This window comes from Carassius auratus, chromosome 38 (genome assembly GCF_003368295.1).
Source record: "Carassius auratus strain Wakin chromosome 38, ASM336829v1, whole genome shotgun sequence".
Classification (NCBI taxonomy): Eukaryota; Metazoa; Chordata; class Actinopteri; order Cypriniformes; family Cyprinidae; genus Carassius; species Carassius auratus.
The window spans coordinates 22119770-22133945 of NC_039280.1; the positions used below are offsets into that span (position 1 = coordinate 22119770).

General features: G+C 40.8%; 5 protein-coding genes and 2 pseudogenes across 5 annotated transcripts; all 7 read right to left on the reverse strand.

Annotated features, from left to right (window-relative positions):
- Positions 1-585: 585 nt before the first annotated feature.
- On the reverse strand, positions 586-1472 carry LOC113057388 (heat shock protein 30-like; annotated as a pseudogene).
- Positions 1473-2452: 980 nt separating this feature from the next.
- LOC113057389 (heat shock protein 30) lies at positions 2453-3367 on the reverse strand. Its single transcript, XM_026224769.1, has one exon. The coding sequence runs from the start codon at positions 3227-3229 to the stop codon at positions 2594-2596; it is 636 nt and encodes a 211-aa protein (XP_026080554.1). The 5' UTR covers positions 3230-3367; the 3' UTR covers positions 2453-2593.
- A 933-nt stretch (positions 3368-4300) lies between these two features.
- LOC113057391 (heat shock protein 30-like) lies at positions 4301-5585 on the reverse strand. Its single transcript, XM_026224771.1, has one exon. The coding sequence runs from the start codon at positions 5095-5097 to the stop codon at positions 4462-4464; it is 636 nt and encodes a 211-aa protein (XP_026080556.1). The 5' UTR covers positions 5098-5585; the 3' UTR covers positions 4301-4461.
- A 606-nt stretch (positions 5586-6191) lies between these two features.
- On the reverse strand, positions 6192-7089 carry LOC113057390 (heat shock protein 30-like). Its single transcript, XM_026224770.1, has one exon. The coding sequence runs from the start codon at positions 6970-6972 to the stop codon at positions 6337-6339; it is 636 nt and encodes a 211-aa protein (XP_026080555.1). The 5' UTR covers positions 6973-7089; the 3' UTR covers positions 6192-6336.
- Positions 7090-7970: 881 nt separating this feature from the next.
- On the reverse strand, positions 7971-8942 carry LOC113057392 (heat shock protein 30-like). Its single transcript, XM_026224772.1, has one exon. The coding sequence runs from the start codon at positions 8833-8835 to the stop codon at positions 8200-8202; it is 636 nt and encodes a 211-aa protein (XP_026080557.1). The 5' UTR covers positions 8836-8942; the 3' UTR covers positions 7971-8199.
- Positions 8943-9141: 199 nt separating this feature from the next.
- On the reverse strand, positions 9142-11145 carry LOC113057393 (heat shock protein 30-like). Its single transcript, XM_026224773.1, has one exon. The coding sequence runs from the start codon at positions 10697-10699 to the stop codon at positions 10064-10066; it is 636 nt and encodes a 211-aa protein (XP_026080558.1). The 5' UTR covers positions 10700-11145; the 3' UTR covers positions 9142-10063.
- A 644-nt stretch (positions 11146-11789) lies between these two features.
- On the reverse strand, positions 11790-13011 carry LOC113057394 (heat shock protein 30-like; annotated as a pseudogene).
- Between the last annotated feature and the right edge of the window lie 1165 nt (positions 13012-14176).

Consider the following 14176-nt stretch of genomic DNA (forward strand, 5'->3'; position numbering starts at 1 on the left):
TGCTATGCTGATTTCCATCCTAAAGACCTGACGACAGCTGCTCACATCTCAGCATGTCTAACAGACATTTCTTGCTGTATGAAGAAACATCAACGTCAACTTCAAACTTGCCAAGACAGGATATTCTTTTGACTTGTTTTCTTTTCCTTTTTTTAAAAATAAATAAATCTTTGCTATGTGTACTTTGTAAGAATAAGCAAGACTTGTCATAAACTTACATGTATCATTGCTTTTTGTCGGTTTTGATTGCTTCTGTTGTACTCATCTGTACAGTAAGTCACTTTGAATAAAAGCGTCTGCTAAAAGACGACATGCAAATGTAAATGTAAGACAGTCTTAATAAAGTGGCTATGTTTATGCAACTGGCCTCAGAGCTGCTGGTGTTTGATATTTTTTCCTATCTTCCAAATGTTAGCAAGTTCATGAACATTTTATGGTGACATTTGTAAATTGTCTTTGTAGCTCTTATACTTGTTTCAAGTCAGTATTTACTCTTTTTTTTTTTTTTTTTTTTTTGAAGAATTCTGGAGATTTTATTCTACAATACTTAATTACAATTTAGAGAGGACAGAAAAAATGGAAAATGTCATTTTTTGCTGTTCTTATTTTATTTAATTCCATGTATATATTCAATATAAAAAATCCATCTTTTTGTTAATTTGTATTACTTAAAGACTAGAAAACAATTAAGTACAACACAATGTTTTTAAATAAAACAAAACATCATTATTTAAGATTGTCCAGCAGAGGGTTGTACTCTGTGCTCAGTGCTTTCAGGATTGTTTAGTGTCGTCTGGGTGGTGCTGGTGTCGGCTGTCTCCGGCTGCGTTGTCTTCACAGTTTGACAGTCAATGGGCAGCATCCTCTCAGCGGCATCTGACGGCTGATTTACTGGTGCCTGTATATAGAGCTTTCCATCAGCCATGGAGCAGGTCACTGCCTCAGGATTCACTCCTTGAGGAAGATCAAACACCCGCCTGAACTCTTGGGTTCTGAAAGAGTACGAGCCCTTCCCATCCTCCTGCTTCTTCTCATTCTTTCCGCTGACATGCAGCTTCCTGCCCACCTGTCTGACTGACAGTTCTTCTGGGGAAACGTCTTTAGTGTCCAGCGTCAAAGCAAAGCCGCTTCCCTATTTCTCCATTGTGCAGGCCACTGGGTAGATCTCCTGTGAGGGTGGCATCAGTTGGATCTCCTCAAGGATCTTATCCTGAAGTTTCTCCAGCTGCTCCAGGCTTCTCTTCAGCTCCTGCAGTTCCTCTCCGTGTCTGTAAAGAGATGTGATCTCCGGCCAGAGACTGCGCACTGGCCAGTCCATTCCCATGAATGAGCTGAGGGAAGGCTGGAATCCATGCAGGCTCAACATTTTCAATGGCTTTTAGTTTTGCTCCTCAGTCGAGTTGTCTCTCTGGTGGCGTCGTAAGGCTTTTAGATTTGACTCCAGTTCTGGGAGTCTCTCAGCTTTATACTGTGTGTCATCAGCACCAGCAAATTCATGAACTTTCCAGGTAGTTCCGGATTCGTCCATTGGGGGGCAGCATAGAGAGAACTGATGATGCCTCACCAGTCACAATCTCAGTTTGGAAGATGACCAACATACATTTTAATTTTGAAACATCTGCAAGTGCAGATAGTGTGCGGAATTTATTCTTTTTTCTTTTAAAATCAGTTACAAAAAAAGTAAATTGGTCTCATTTGAATCTGAAAAGACAGACTGAGCCCTTGGCTAACTGCTAGTTGGTCAAACTAGTTCGTAAGACTAGTTATAGCTACTGGGGTCCCTCAGGGCTCAGTTCTCTGACTACTTCTCTTCTCTGTCTACATGACATCATGAGGTTCTGTCACTCAGAAACATGGCTTTTCATATCACTGCTATGCTGATTTCCATCCTAATGACCTGACGACAGCTGCTCACATCTCAGCATGTCTAACAGACATTTCTTGCTGGATGAAGAAACATCAACGTCAACTTCAAACTTGCCAAGACAGGATATTCTTTTGACTTGTTTTCTTTTCCTTTTTTTAAAAATAAATAAATCTTTGCTATGTATACTTTGTAAGAATAAGCAAGACTTGTCATAAACTTACATGTATCATTGCTTTTTGTCGGTTTTGATTGCTTCTGTTGTACTCATCTGTACAGTAAGTCACTTTGAATAAAAGCGTCTGCTAAAAGACGACATGCAAATGTAAATGTAAGACAGTCTTAATAAAGTGGCTATGTTTATGCAACTGGCCTCAGAGCTGCTGGTGTTTGATATTTTTTCCTATCTTCCAAATGTTAGCAAGTTCATGAACATTTTATGGTGACATTTGTAAATTGTCTTTGTAGCTCTTATACTTGTTTCAAGTCAGTATTTACTCTTTTTTTTTTTTTTTGAAGAATTCTGGAGATTTTATTCTACAATACTTAATTACAATTTAGAGAGGACAGAAAAAATGGAAAATGTCATTTTTTGCTGTTCTTATTTTATTTAATTCCATGTATATATTCAATATAAAAAATCCATCTTTTTGTTCATTTGTAGTACTTAAAGACTAGAAAACAATTAAGTACAACACAATGTTTTTAAATGAAACAAAACATCATTATTTAAGATTGTCCAGCAGAGGGTTGTACTCTGTGCTCAGTGCTTTCAGGATTGTTGAGTGTCGTCTGGGTGGTGCTGGTGTCGGCTGTCTCCGGCTGCGTTGTCTTCACAGTTTGACAGTCAATGGGCAGCATCCTCTCAGCGGCATCTGACGGCTGATTTACTGGTGCCTGTATATAGAGCTTTCCATCAGCCATGGAGCAGGTCACCGCCTCAGGATTCACTCCTTGAGGAAGATCAAACACCCGCCTGAACTCTTGGGTTCTGAAAGAGTACGAGCCCTTCCCATCCTCCTGCTTCTTCTCACTCTTTCCGCTGACATGCAGCTTCCTGCCCACCTGTCTGACTGACAGTTCTTCTGGGGAAAAGTCTTTAGTGTCCAGTGTCAAAGCAAAGCCGCTTCCCTCTTTCTCCATTGTGCAGGCCACTGGGTAGATCTCCTGTGAGGGTGGCATCAGCTGGATCTCCTCAAGGATCTTATCCTGAAATTTCCCCAGCTGCTCTAGGCTTCTCTTCAGCTCCTGCAGTTCCTCTCCGTGTCTGTAAAGAGATGTGATCTCCGGCCAGAGACTGCGCACTGGCCAGTCCATTCCCATGAATGAGCTGAGGGAAGGCTGGAATCCATGCAGGCTCAACATTTTCAATGGCTTTTAGTTTTGCTCCTCAGTCGAGTTGTCTCTCTGGTGGCGTCGTAAGGCTTTTAGATTTGACTCCAGTTCTGGGAGTCTCTCAGCTTTATACTGTGTGTCATCAGCACCAGCAAGTTCATGAACTTTCCAGGTAGTTCCGGATTCGTCCATTGGGGGGCAGCATAGAGAGGACTGATGATGCCTCACCAGTCACAATCTCAGTTTGGAAGATGACCAACATACATTTTAATTTTGAAACATCTGCAAGTGCAGATAGTGTGCGGAATTTATTCTTTTTTCTTTTAAAATGAGTTACAAAAAAAGTAAATTGGTCTCATTTGAATCTGAAAAGACCGACTGAGCCCTTGGCTAACTGCTAGTTGGTCAAACTAGTTCGTAAGACTAGTTATAGCTACTGGGGTCCCTCAGGGCTCAGTTCTCTGACTACTTCTCTTCTCTGTCTACATGACATCATGAGGTTCTGTCACTCAGAAACATGGCTTTTCATATCACTGCTATGCTGATTTCCATCCTAATGACCTGACGACAGCTGCTCACATCTCAGCATGTCTAACAGACATTTCTTGCTGGATGAAAAAGCATCAACGTCAACTTCAAACTTGCCAAGACAGGATATTCTTTTGACTTGTTTTCTTTTCCTTTTTTAAAAAATAAATACATCTTTGCTATGTATACTTTGTAAGAATAAGCAAGACTTGTCATAAACTTACATGTATCATTGCTTTTTGTCGGTTTTGATTGCTTCTGTTGTACTCATCTGTACAGTAAGTCACTTTGAATAAAAGCGTCTGCTAAAAGACGACATGCAAATGTAAATGTAAGACAGTCTTAATAAAGTGGCTATGTTTATGCAACTGGCCTCAGAGCTGCTTGTGTTTGATATTTTTTCCTGTCTTCCAAATGTTAGCAAGTTCATGAACATTTTATGGTGACATTTGTAAATTGTCTTTGTAGCTCTTATACTTGTTTCAAGCCAGTTTTTACTCTTTTTTTTTTTTTTTTTTTTGAAGAATTCTGGAGATTTTATTCTACAATACTTAATTACAATTTAGAGAGGACAGAAAAAATGGAAAATGTCATTTTTTGCTGTTCTTATTTTATTTAATTCCATGTATATATTCAATATAAAAAATCCATCTTTTTGTTCATTTGTATTACTTAAAGACTAGAAAACAATTAAGTACAACACAGTGTTTTTAAATAAAACAAAACATCATTATTTAAGATTGTCCAGCAGAGGGTTGTACTCTGTGCTCAGTGCTTTCAGGATTGTTGAGTGTCGTCTGGGTGGTGCTGGTGTCGGCTGTCTCCGGCTGCGTTGTCTTCACAGTTTGACAGTCAATGGGCAGCATCCTCTCAGCGGCATCTGATGGCTGATTTACTGGTGCCTGTATATAGAGCTTTCCATCAGCCATGGAGCAGGTCACCGCCTCAGGATTCACTCCTTGAGGAAGATCAAACACCCGCCTGAACTCTTGGGTTCTGAAAGAGTACGAGGCCTTCCCATCCTCCTGCTTCTTCTCACTCTTTCCGCTGACATGCAGCTTCCTGCCCACCTGTCTGACTGACAGTTCTTCTGGGGAAAAGTCTTTAGTGTCCAGCGTCAAAGCAAAGCCGCTTCCTTCTTTCTCCATTGTGCAGGCCACTGGGTAGATCTCCTGTGAGGGTGGCATCAGTTGGATCTCCTCAAGGATCTTATCCTGAAGTTTCTCAAGCTGCTCCAGGCTTCTCTTCAGCTCCTGCAGTTCCTCTCCGTGTCTGTAAAGAGATGTGATCTCCGGCCAGAGACTGCGCACTGGCCAGTCCATTCCCATGAATGAGCTGAGGGAAGGCTGGAATCCATGCAGGCTCAACATTTTCAATGGCTTTTAGTTTTGCTCCTCAGTCGAGTTGTCTCTCTGGTGGCGTCGTAAGGCTTTTAGATTTGACTCCAGTTCTGGGAGTCTCTCAGCTTTATACTGTGTGTCATCAGCACCAGCAAGTTCATGAACTTTCCAGGTAGTTCCGGATTCGTCCATTGGGGGGCAGCATAGAGAGAACTGATGATGCCTCACCAGTCACAATCTCAGTTTGGAAGATGACCAACATACATTTTAATTTTGAAACATCTGCAAGTGCAGATAGTGTGCGGAATTTATTCTTTTTTCTTTTAAAATCAGTTACAAAAAAAGTAAATTGGTCTCATTTGAATCTGAAAAGACAGACTGAGCCCTTGGCTAACTGCTAGTTGGTCAAACTAGTTCGTAAGACTAGTTATAGCTACTGGGGTCCCTCAGGGCTCAGTTCTCTGACTACTTCTCTTCTCTGTCTACATGACATCATGAGGTTCTGTCACTCAGAAACATGGCTTTTCATATCACTGCTATGCTGATTTCCATCCTAATGACCTGAAGACAGCTGCTCACATCTCAGCATGTCTAACAGACATTTCTTGCTGGATGAAGAAGCATCAACGTCAACTTCAAACTTGCCAAGACAGGATATTCTTTTGACTTGTTTTCTTTTCCTTTTTTAAAAAATAAATAAATCTTTGCTATGTGTACTTTGTAAGAATAAGCAAGACTTGTCATAAACTTACATGTATCATTGCTTTTTGTCGGTTTTGATTGCTTCTGTTGTACTCATCTGTACAGTAAGTCACTTTGAATAAAAGCGTCTGCTAAAAGACGACATGCAAATGTAAATGTAAGACAGTCTTAATAAAGTGGCTATGTTTATGCAACTGGCCTCAGAGCTGCTGGTGTTTGATATTTTTTCCTATCTTCCAAATGTTAGCAAGTTCATGAACATTTTATGGTGACATTTGTAAATTGTCTTTGTAGCTCTTATACTTGTTTCAAGTCAGTATTTACTCTTTTTTTTTTTTTTTTTTTTTTTTTTTGAAGAATTCTGGAGATTTTATTCTACAATACTTAATTACAATTTAGAGAGGACAGAAAAAATGGAAAATGTCATTTTTTGCTGTTCTTATTTTATTTAATTCCATGTATATATTCAATATAAAAAATCCATCTTTTTGTTAATTTGTATTACTTAAAGACTAGAAAACAATTAAGTACAACACAATGTTTTTAAATAAAACAAAACATCATTATTTAAGATTGTCCAGCAGAGGGTTGTACTCTGTGCTCAGTGCTTTCAGGATTGTTGAGTGTCGTCTGGGTGGTGCTGGTGTCGGCTGTCTCCGGCTGCTTTGTCTTCACAGTTTGACAGTCAATGGGCAGCATCCTCTCAGCGGCATCTGACGGCTGATTTACTGGTGCCTGTATATAGAGCTTTCCATCAGCCATGGAGCAGGTCACCGCCTCAGGATTCACTCCTTGAGGAAGATCAAACACCCGCCTGAACTCTTGGGTTCTGAAAGAGTACGAGCCCTTCCCATCCTCCTGCTTCTTCTCACTCTTTCCGCTGACATGCAGCTTCCTGCCCACCTGTCTGACTGACAGTTCTTCTGGGGAAAAGTCTTTAGTGTCCAGCGTCAAAGCAAAGCCGCTTCCCTCTTTCTCCATTGTGCAGGCCACTGGGTAGATCTCCTGTGCGGGTGGCATCAGTTGGATCTCCTCAAGGATCTTATCCTGAAGTTTCTCCAGCTGCTCCAGGCTTCTCTTCAGCTCCTGCAGTTCCTCTCCGTGTCTGTAAAGAGATGTGATCTCCGGCCAGAGACTGCGCACTGGCCAGTCCATTCCCATGAATGAGCTGAGGGAAGGCTGGAATCCATGCAGGCTCAACATTTTCAATGGCTTTTAGTTTTGCTCCTCAGTCGAGTTGTCTCTCTGGTGGCGTCGTAAGGCTTTTAGATTTGACTCCAGTTCTGGGAGTCTCTCAGCTTTATACTGTGTGTCATCAGCACCAGCAAGTTCATGAACTTTCCAGGTAGTTCCGGATTCGTCCATGGGGGGCAGCATAGAGAGGAACTGATGATGCCTCACCAGTCACAATCTCAGTTTGGAAGATGACCAACATACATTTTAATTTTGAAACATCTGCAAGTGCAGATAGTGTGCGGAATTTATTCTTTTTTCTTTTAAAATGAGTTACAAAAAAAGTAAATTGGTCTCATTTGAATCTGAAAAGACCGACTGAGCCCTTGGCTAACTGCTAGTTGGTCAAACTAGTTCGTAAGACTAGTTATAGCTACTGGGGTCCCTCAGGGCTCAGTTCTCTGACTACTTCTCTTCTCTGTCTACATGACATCATGAGGTTCTGTCACTCAGAAACATGGCTTTTCATATCACTGCTATGCTGATTTCCATCCTAATGACCTGAAGACAGCTGCTCACATCTCAGCATGTCTAACAGACATTTCTTGCTGGATGAAAAAGCATCAACGTCAACTTCAAACTTGCCAAGACAGAATATTCTTTTGACTTGTTTTCTTTTCCTTTTTTAAAAATAAATACATCTTTGCTATGTATACTTTGTAAGAATAAGCAAGACTTGTCATAAACTTACATGTATCATTGCTTTTTGTCGGTTTTGATTGCTTCTGTTGTACTCATCTGTACAGTAAGTCACTTTGAATAAAAGCGTCTGCTAAAAGACGACATGCAAATGTAAATGTAAGACAGTCTTAATAAAGTGGCTATGTTTATGCAACTGGCCTCAGAGCTGCTTGGTGTTTGATATTTTTTCCTGTCTTCCAAATGTTAGCAAGTTCATGAACATTTTATGGTGACATTTGTAAATTGTCTTTGTAGCTCTTATACTTGTTTCAAGTCAGTTTTTACTCTTTTTTTTTTTTTTTGAAGAATTCTGGAGATTTTATTCTACAATACTTAATTACAATTTAGAGAGGACAGAAAAAATGGAAAATGTCATTTTTTGCTGTTCTTATTTTATTTAATTCCATGTATATATTCAATATAAAAAATCCATCTTTTTGTTCATTTGTATTACTTAAAGACTAGAAAACAATTAAGTACAACACAATGTTTTTAAATAAAACAAAACATCATTATTTAAGATTGTCCAGCAGAGGGTTGTACTCTGTGCTCAGTGCTTTCAGGATTGTTGAGTGTCGTCTGGGTGGTGCTGGTGTCGGCTGTCTCCGGCTGCGTTGTCTTCACAGTTTGACAGTCAATGGGCAGCATCCTCTCAGCGGCATCTGACGGCTGATTTACTGGTGCCTGTATATAGAGCTTTCCATCAGCCATGGAGCAGGTCACCGCCTCAGGATTCACTCCTTGAGGAAGATCAAACACCCGCCTGAACTCTTGGGTTCTGAAAGAGTACGAGCCCTTCCCATCCTCCTGCTTCTTCTCACTCTTTCCGCTGACATGCAGCTTCCTGCCCACCTGTCTGACTGACAGTTCTTCTGGGGAAAAGTCTTTAGTGTCCAGCGTCAAAGCAAAGCCGCTTCCCTCTTTCTCCATTGTGCAGGCCACTGGGTAGATCTCCTGTGAGGGTGGCATCAGTTGGATCTCCTCAAGGATCTTATCCTGAAGTTTCTCAAGCTGCTCCAGGCTTCTCTTCAGCTCCTGCAGTTCCTCTCCGTGTCTGTAAAGAGATGTGATCTCCGGCCAGAGACTGCGCACTGGCCAGTCCATTCCCATGAATGAGCTGAGGGAAGGCTGGAATCCATGCAGGCTCAACATTTTCAATGGCTTTTAGTTTTGCTCCTCAGTCGAGTTGTCTCTCTGGTGGCGTCGTAAGGCTTTTAGATTTGACTCCAGTTCTGGGAGTCTCTCAGCTTTATACTGTGTGTCATCAGCACCAGCAAGTTCATGAACTTTCCAGGTAGTTCCGGATTCGTCCATTGGGGGCAGCATAGAGAGAACTGATGATGCCTCACCAGTCACAATCTCAGTTTGGAAGATGACCAACATACATTTTAATTTTGAAACATCTGCAAGTGCAGATAGTGTGCGGAATTTATTCTTTTTTCTTTTAAAATCAGTTACAAAAAAAGTAAATTGGTCTCATTTGAATCTGAAAAGACAGACTGAGCCCTTGGCTAACTGCTAGTTGGTCAAACTAGTTCGTAAGACTAGTTATAGCTACTGGGGTCCCTCAGGGCTCAGTTCTCTGACTACTTCTCTTCTCTGTCTACATGACATCATGAGGTTCTGTCACTCAGAAACATGGCTTTTCATATCACTGCTATGCTGATTTCCATCCTAATGACCTGAAGACAGCTGCTCACATCTCAGCATGTCTAACAGACATTTCTTGCTGGATGAAGAAGCATCAACGTCAACTTCAAACTTGCCAAGACAGGATATTCTTTTGACTTGTTTTCTTTTCCTTTTTTTAAAAAATAAATAAATCTTTGCTATGTATACTTTGTAAGAATAAGCAAGACTTGTCATAAACTTACATGTATCATTGCTTTTTGTCGGTTTTGATTGCTTCTGTTGTACTCATCTGTACAGTAAGTCACTTTGAATAAAAGCGTCTGCTAAAAGACGACATGCAAATGTAAATGTAAGACAGTCTTAATAAAGTGGCTATGTTTATGCAACTGGCCTCAGAGCTGCTGGTGTTTGATATTTTTTCCTGTCTTCCAAATGTTAGCAAGTTCATGAACATTTTATGGTGACATTTGTAAATTGTCTTTGTAGCTCTTATACTTGTTTCAAATCAGTATTTACTCTTTTTTTTTTTTTTTTGAAGAATTCTGGAGATTTTATTCTACAATACTTAATTACAATTTAGAGAGGACAGAAAAAATGGAAAATGTCATTTTTTGCTGTTCTTATTTTATTTAATTCCATGTATATATTCAATATAAAAAATCCATCTTTTTGTTCATTTGTATTACTTAAAGACTAGAAAACAATTAAGTACAACACAATGTTTTTAAATAAAACAAAACATCATTATTTAAGATTGTCCAGCAGAGGGTTGTACTCTGTGCTCAGTGCTTTCAGGATTGTTGAGTGTCGTCTGGGTGGTGCTGGTGTCGGCTGTCTCCGGCTGCGTTGTCTTCACAGTTTGACAGTCAATGGGCAGCATCCTCTCAGCGGCATCTGACGGCTGATTTACTGGTGCCTGTATATAGAGCTTTCCATCAGCCATGGAGCAGGTCACCGCCTCAGGATTCACTCCTTGAGGAAGATCAAACACCCGCCTGAACTCTTGGGTTCTGAAAGAGTACGAGCCCTTCCCATCCTCCTGCTTCTTCTCACTCTTTCCGCTGACATGCAGCTTCCTGCCCACCTGTCTGACTGACAGTTCTTCTGGGGAAAAGTCTTTAGTGTCCAGCGTCAAAGCAAAGCCGCTTCCCTCTTTCTCCATTGTGCAGGCCACTGGGTAGATCTCCCGTGAGGGTGGCATCAGTTGGATCTCCTCAAGGATCTTATCCTGAAGTTTCTCCAGCTGCTCCAGGCTTCTCTTCAGCTCCTGCAGTTCCTCTCCGTGTCTGTAAAGAGATGTGATCTCCGGCCAGAGACTGCGCACTGGCCAGTCCATTCCCATGAATGAGCTGAGGGAAGGCTGGAATCCATGCAGGCTCAACATTTTCAATGGCTTTTAGTTTTGCTCCTCAGTCGAGTTGTCTCTCTGGTGGCGTCGTAAGGCTTTTAGATTTGACTCCAGTTCTGGGAGTCTCTCAGCTTTATACTGTGTGTCATCAGCACCAGCAAGTTCATGAACTTTCCAGGTAGTTCCGGATTCGTCCATTGGGGGGCAGCATAGAGAGAACTGATGATGCCTCACCAGTCACAATCTCAGTTTGGAAGATGACCAACATACATTTTAATTTTGAAACATCTGCAAGTGCAGATAGTGTGCGGAATTTATTCTTTTTTCTTTTAAAATCAGTTACAAAAAAAGTAAATTGGTCTCATTTGAATCTGAAAAGACAGACTGAGCCCTTGGCTAACTGCTAGTTGGTCAAACTAGTTCGTAAGACTAGTTATAGCTACTGGGGTCCCTCAGGGCTCAGTTCTCTGACTACTTCTCTTCTCTGTCTACATGACATCATGAGGTTCTGTCACTCAGAAACATGGCTTTTCATATCACTGCTATGCTGATTTCCATCCTAATGACCTGACGACAGCTGCTCACATCTCAGCATGTCTAACAGACATTTCTTGCTGGATGAAGAAACATCAACGTCAACTTCAAACTTGCCAAGACAGGATATTCTTTTGACTTGTTTTCTTTTCCTTTTTTTAAAAATAAATAAATCTTTGCTATGTGTACTTTGTAAGAATAAGCAAGACTTGTCATAAACTTACATGTATCATTGCTTTTTGTCGGTTTTGATTGCTTCTGTTGTACTCATCTGTACAGTAAGTCACTTTGAATGAAAGCGTCTGCTAAAAGACGACATGCAAATGTAAATGTAAGACAGTCTTAATAAAGTGGCTATGTTTATGCAACTGGCCTCAGAGCTGCTGGTGTTTGATATTTTTTCCTATCTTCCAAATGTTAGCAAGTTCATGAACATTTTATGGTGACATTTGTAAATTGTCTTTGTAGCTCTTATACTTGTTTCAAGTCAGTATTTACTCTTTTTTTTTTTTTTTTTTTTTTGAAGAATTCTGGAGATTTTATTCTACAATACTTAATTACAATTTAGAGAGGACAGAAAAAATGGAAAATGTCATTTTTTGCTGTTCTTATTTTATTTAATTCCATGTATATATTCAATATAAAAAATCCATCTTTTTGTTCATTTGTAGTACTTAAAGACTAGAAAACAATTAAGTACAACACAATGTTTTTAAATAAAACAAAACATCATTATTTAAGATTGTCCAGCAGAGGGTTGTACTCTGTGCTCAGTGCTTTCAGGATTGTTGAGTGTCGTCTGGGTGGTGCTGGTGTCGGCTGTCTCCGGCTGCGTTGTCTTCACAGTTTGACAGTCAATGGGCAGCATCCTCTCAGCCGCATCTGACGGCTGATTTACTGGTGCCTGTATATAGAGCTTTCCATCAGCCATGGAGCAGGTCACCGCCTCAGGATTCACTCCTTGAGGAAGATCAAACACCCGCCTGAACTCTTGGGTTCTGAAAGAGTACGAGCCCTTCCCATCCTCCTGCTTCTTCTCACTCTTTCCGCTGACATGCAGCTTCCTGCCCACCTGTCTGACTGACAGTTCTTCTGGGGAAAAGTCTTTAGTGTCCAGCGTCAAAGCAAAGCCGCTTCCCTCTTTCTCCATTGTGCAGGCCACTGGGTAGATCTCCTGTGAGGGTGGCATCAGTTGGATCTCCTCAAGGATCTTATCCTGAAGTTTCTCCAAGCTGCTCCAGGCTTCTCTTCAGCTCCTGCAGTTCCTCTCCGTGTCTGTAAAGAGATGTGATCTCCGGCCAGAGACTGCGCACTGGCCAGTCCATTCCCATGAATGAGCTGAGGGAAGGCTGGAATCCATGCAGGCTCAACATTTTCAATGGCTTTTAGTTTTGCTCCTCAGTCGAGTTGTCTCTCTGGTGGCGTCGTAAGGCTTTTAGATTTGACTCCAGTTCTGGGAGTCTCTCAGCTTTATACTGTGTGTCATCAGCACCAGCAAGTTCATGAACTTTCCAGGTAGTTCCGGATTCGTCCATTGGGGGGCAGCATAGAGAGAACTGATGATGCCTCACCAGTCACAATCTCAGTTTGGAAGATGACCAACATACATTTTAATTTTGAAACATCTGCAAGTGCAGATAGTGTGCGGAATTTATTCTTTTTTCTTTTAAAATCAGTTACAAAAAAAGTAAATTGGTCTCATTTGAATCTGAAAAGACAGACTGAGCCCTTGGCTAACTGCTAGTTGGTCAAACTAGTTCGTAAGACTAGTTATAGCTACTGGGGTCCCTCAGGGCTCAGTTCTCTGACTACTTCTCTTCTCTGTCTACATGACATCATGAGGTTCTGTCACTCAGAAACATGGCTTTTCATATCACTGCTATGCTGATTTCCATCCTAATGACCTGAAGACAGCTGCTCACATCTCAGCATGTCTAACAGACATTTCTTGCTGGATGAAGAAACATCAACGTCAACTTCAAACTTGCCAAGACAGGATATTCTTTTGACTTGTTTTCTTTTCCTTTTTTTAAAAATAAATAAATCTTTGCTATGTGTACTTTGTAAGAATAAGCAAGACTTGTCATAAACTTACATGTATCATTGCTTTTTGTCGGTTTTGATTGCTTCTGTTGTACTCATCTGTACAGTAAGTCACTTTGAATGAAAGCGTCTGCTAAAAGACGACATGCAAATGTAAATGTAAGACAGTCTTAATAAAGTGGCTATGTTTATGCAACTGGCCTCAGAGCTGCTGGTGTTTGATATTTTTTCCTATCTTCCAAATGTTAGCAAGTTCATGAACATTTTATGGTGACATTTGTAAATTGTCTTTGTAGCTCTTATACTTGTTTCAAGTCAGTATTTACTCTTTTTTTTTTTTTTTGAAGAATTCTGTTTATTCTACAATCTTTTACATTGAGAGGACAGATGGATGTCAGTTGGATCTCCTCAAGGATCTTATCCTGAAGTTTCTCCAGCTGCTCCAGGCTTCTCTCAGCTCCTGCAGTTCCTCTCCGTGTCTGTAAAGAGATGTGATCTCCGGCCAGAGACTGCGCACTGGCCAGTCCATTCCCATGAATGAGCTGAGGGAAGGCTGGAATCCATGCAGGCTCAACATTTTCAATGGCTTTTAGTTTTGCTCCTCAGTCGAGTTGTCTCTCTGGTGGCGTCGTAAGGCTTTTAGATTTGACTCCAGTTCTGGGAGTCTCTCAGCTTTATACTGTGTGTCATCAGCACCAGCAAGTTCATGAACTTTCCAGGTAGTTCCGGATTCGTCCATTGGGGGCAGCATAGAGAGAACTGATGATGCCTCACCAGTCACAATCTCAGTTTGGAAGATGACCAACATACATTTTAATTTTGAAACATCTGCAAGTGCAGATAGTGTGCGGAATTTATTCTTTTTCTTTTAAAAATCAGTTAACAAAAAAGTAAATTGGTCTCATTTGAATCTGAAAGACAGACTGAGCCCTTGGG

Coding starts and splice junctions, on each gene's coding strand:
- LOC113057389 (XM_026224769.1), bottom strand. CDS start 3,229: ATGTTGAGCCTGCATGGATTCCAGCCTTCCCTCAGCTCATTCATGGGA.
- LOC113057391 (XM_026224771.1), bottom strand. CDS start 5,097: ATGTTGAGCCTGCATGGATTCCAGCCTTCCCTCAGCTCATTCATGGGA.
- LOC113057390 (XM_026224770.1), bottom strand. CDS start 6,972: ATGTTGAGCCTGCATGGATTCCAGCCTTCCCTCAGCTCATTCATGGGA.
- LOC113057392 (XM_026224772.1), bottom strand. CDS start 8,835: ATGTTGAGCCTGCATGGATTCCAGCCTTCCCTCAGCTCATTCATGGGA.
- LOC113057393 (XM_026224773.1), bottom strand. CDS start 10,699: ATGTTGAGCCTGCATGGATTCCAGCCTTCCCTCAGCTCATTCATGGGA.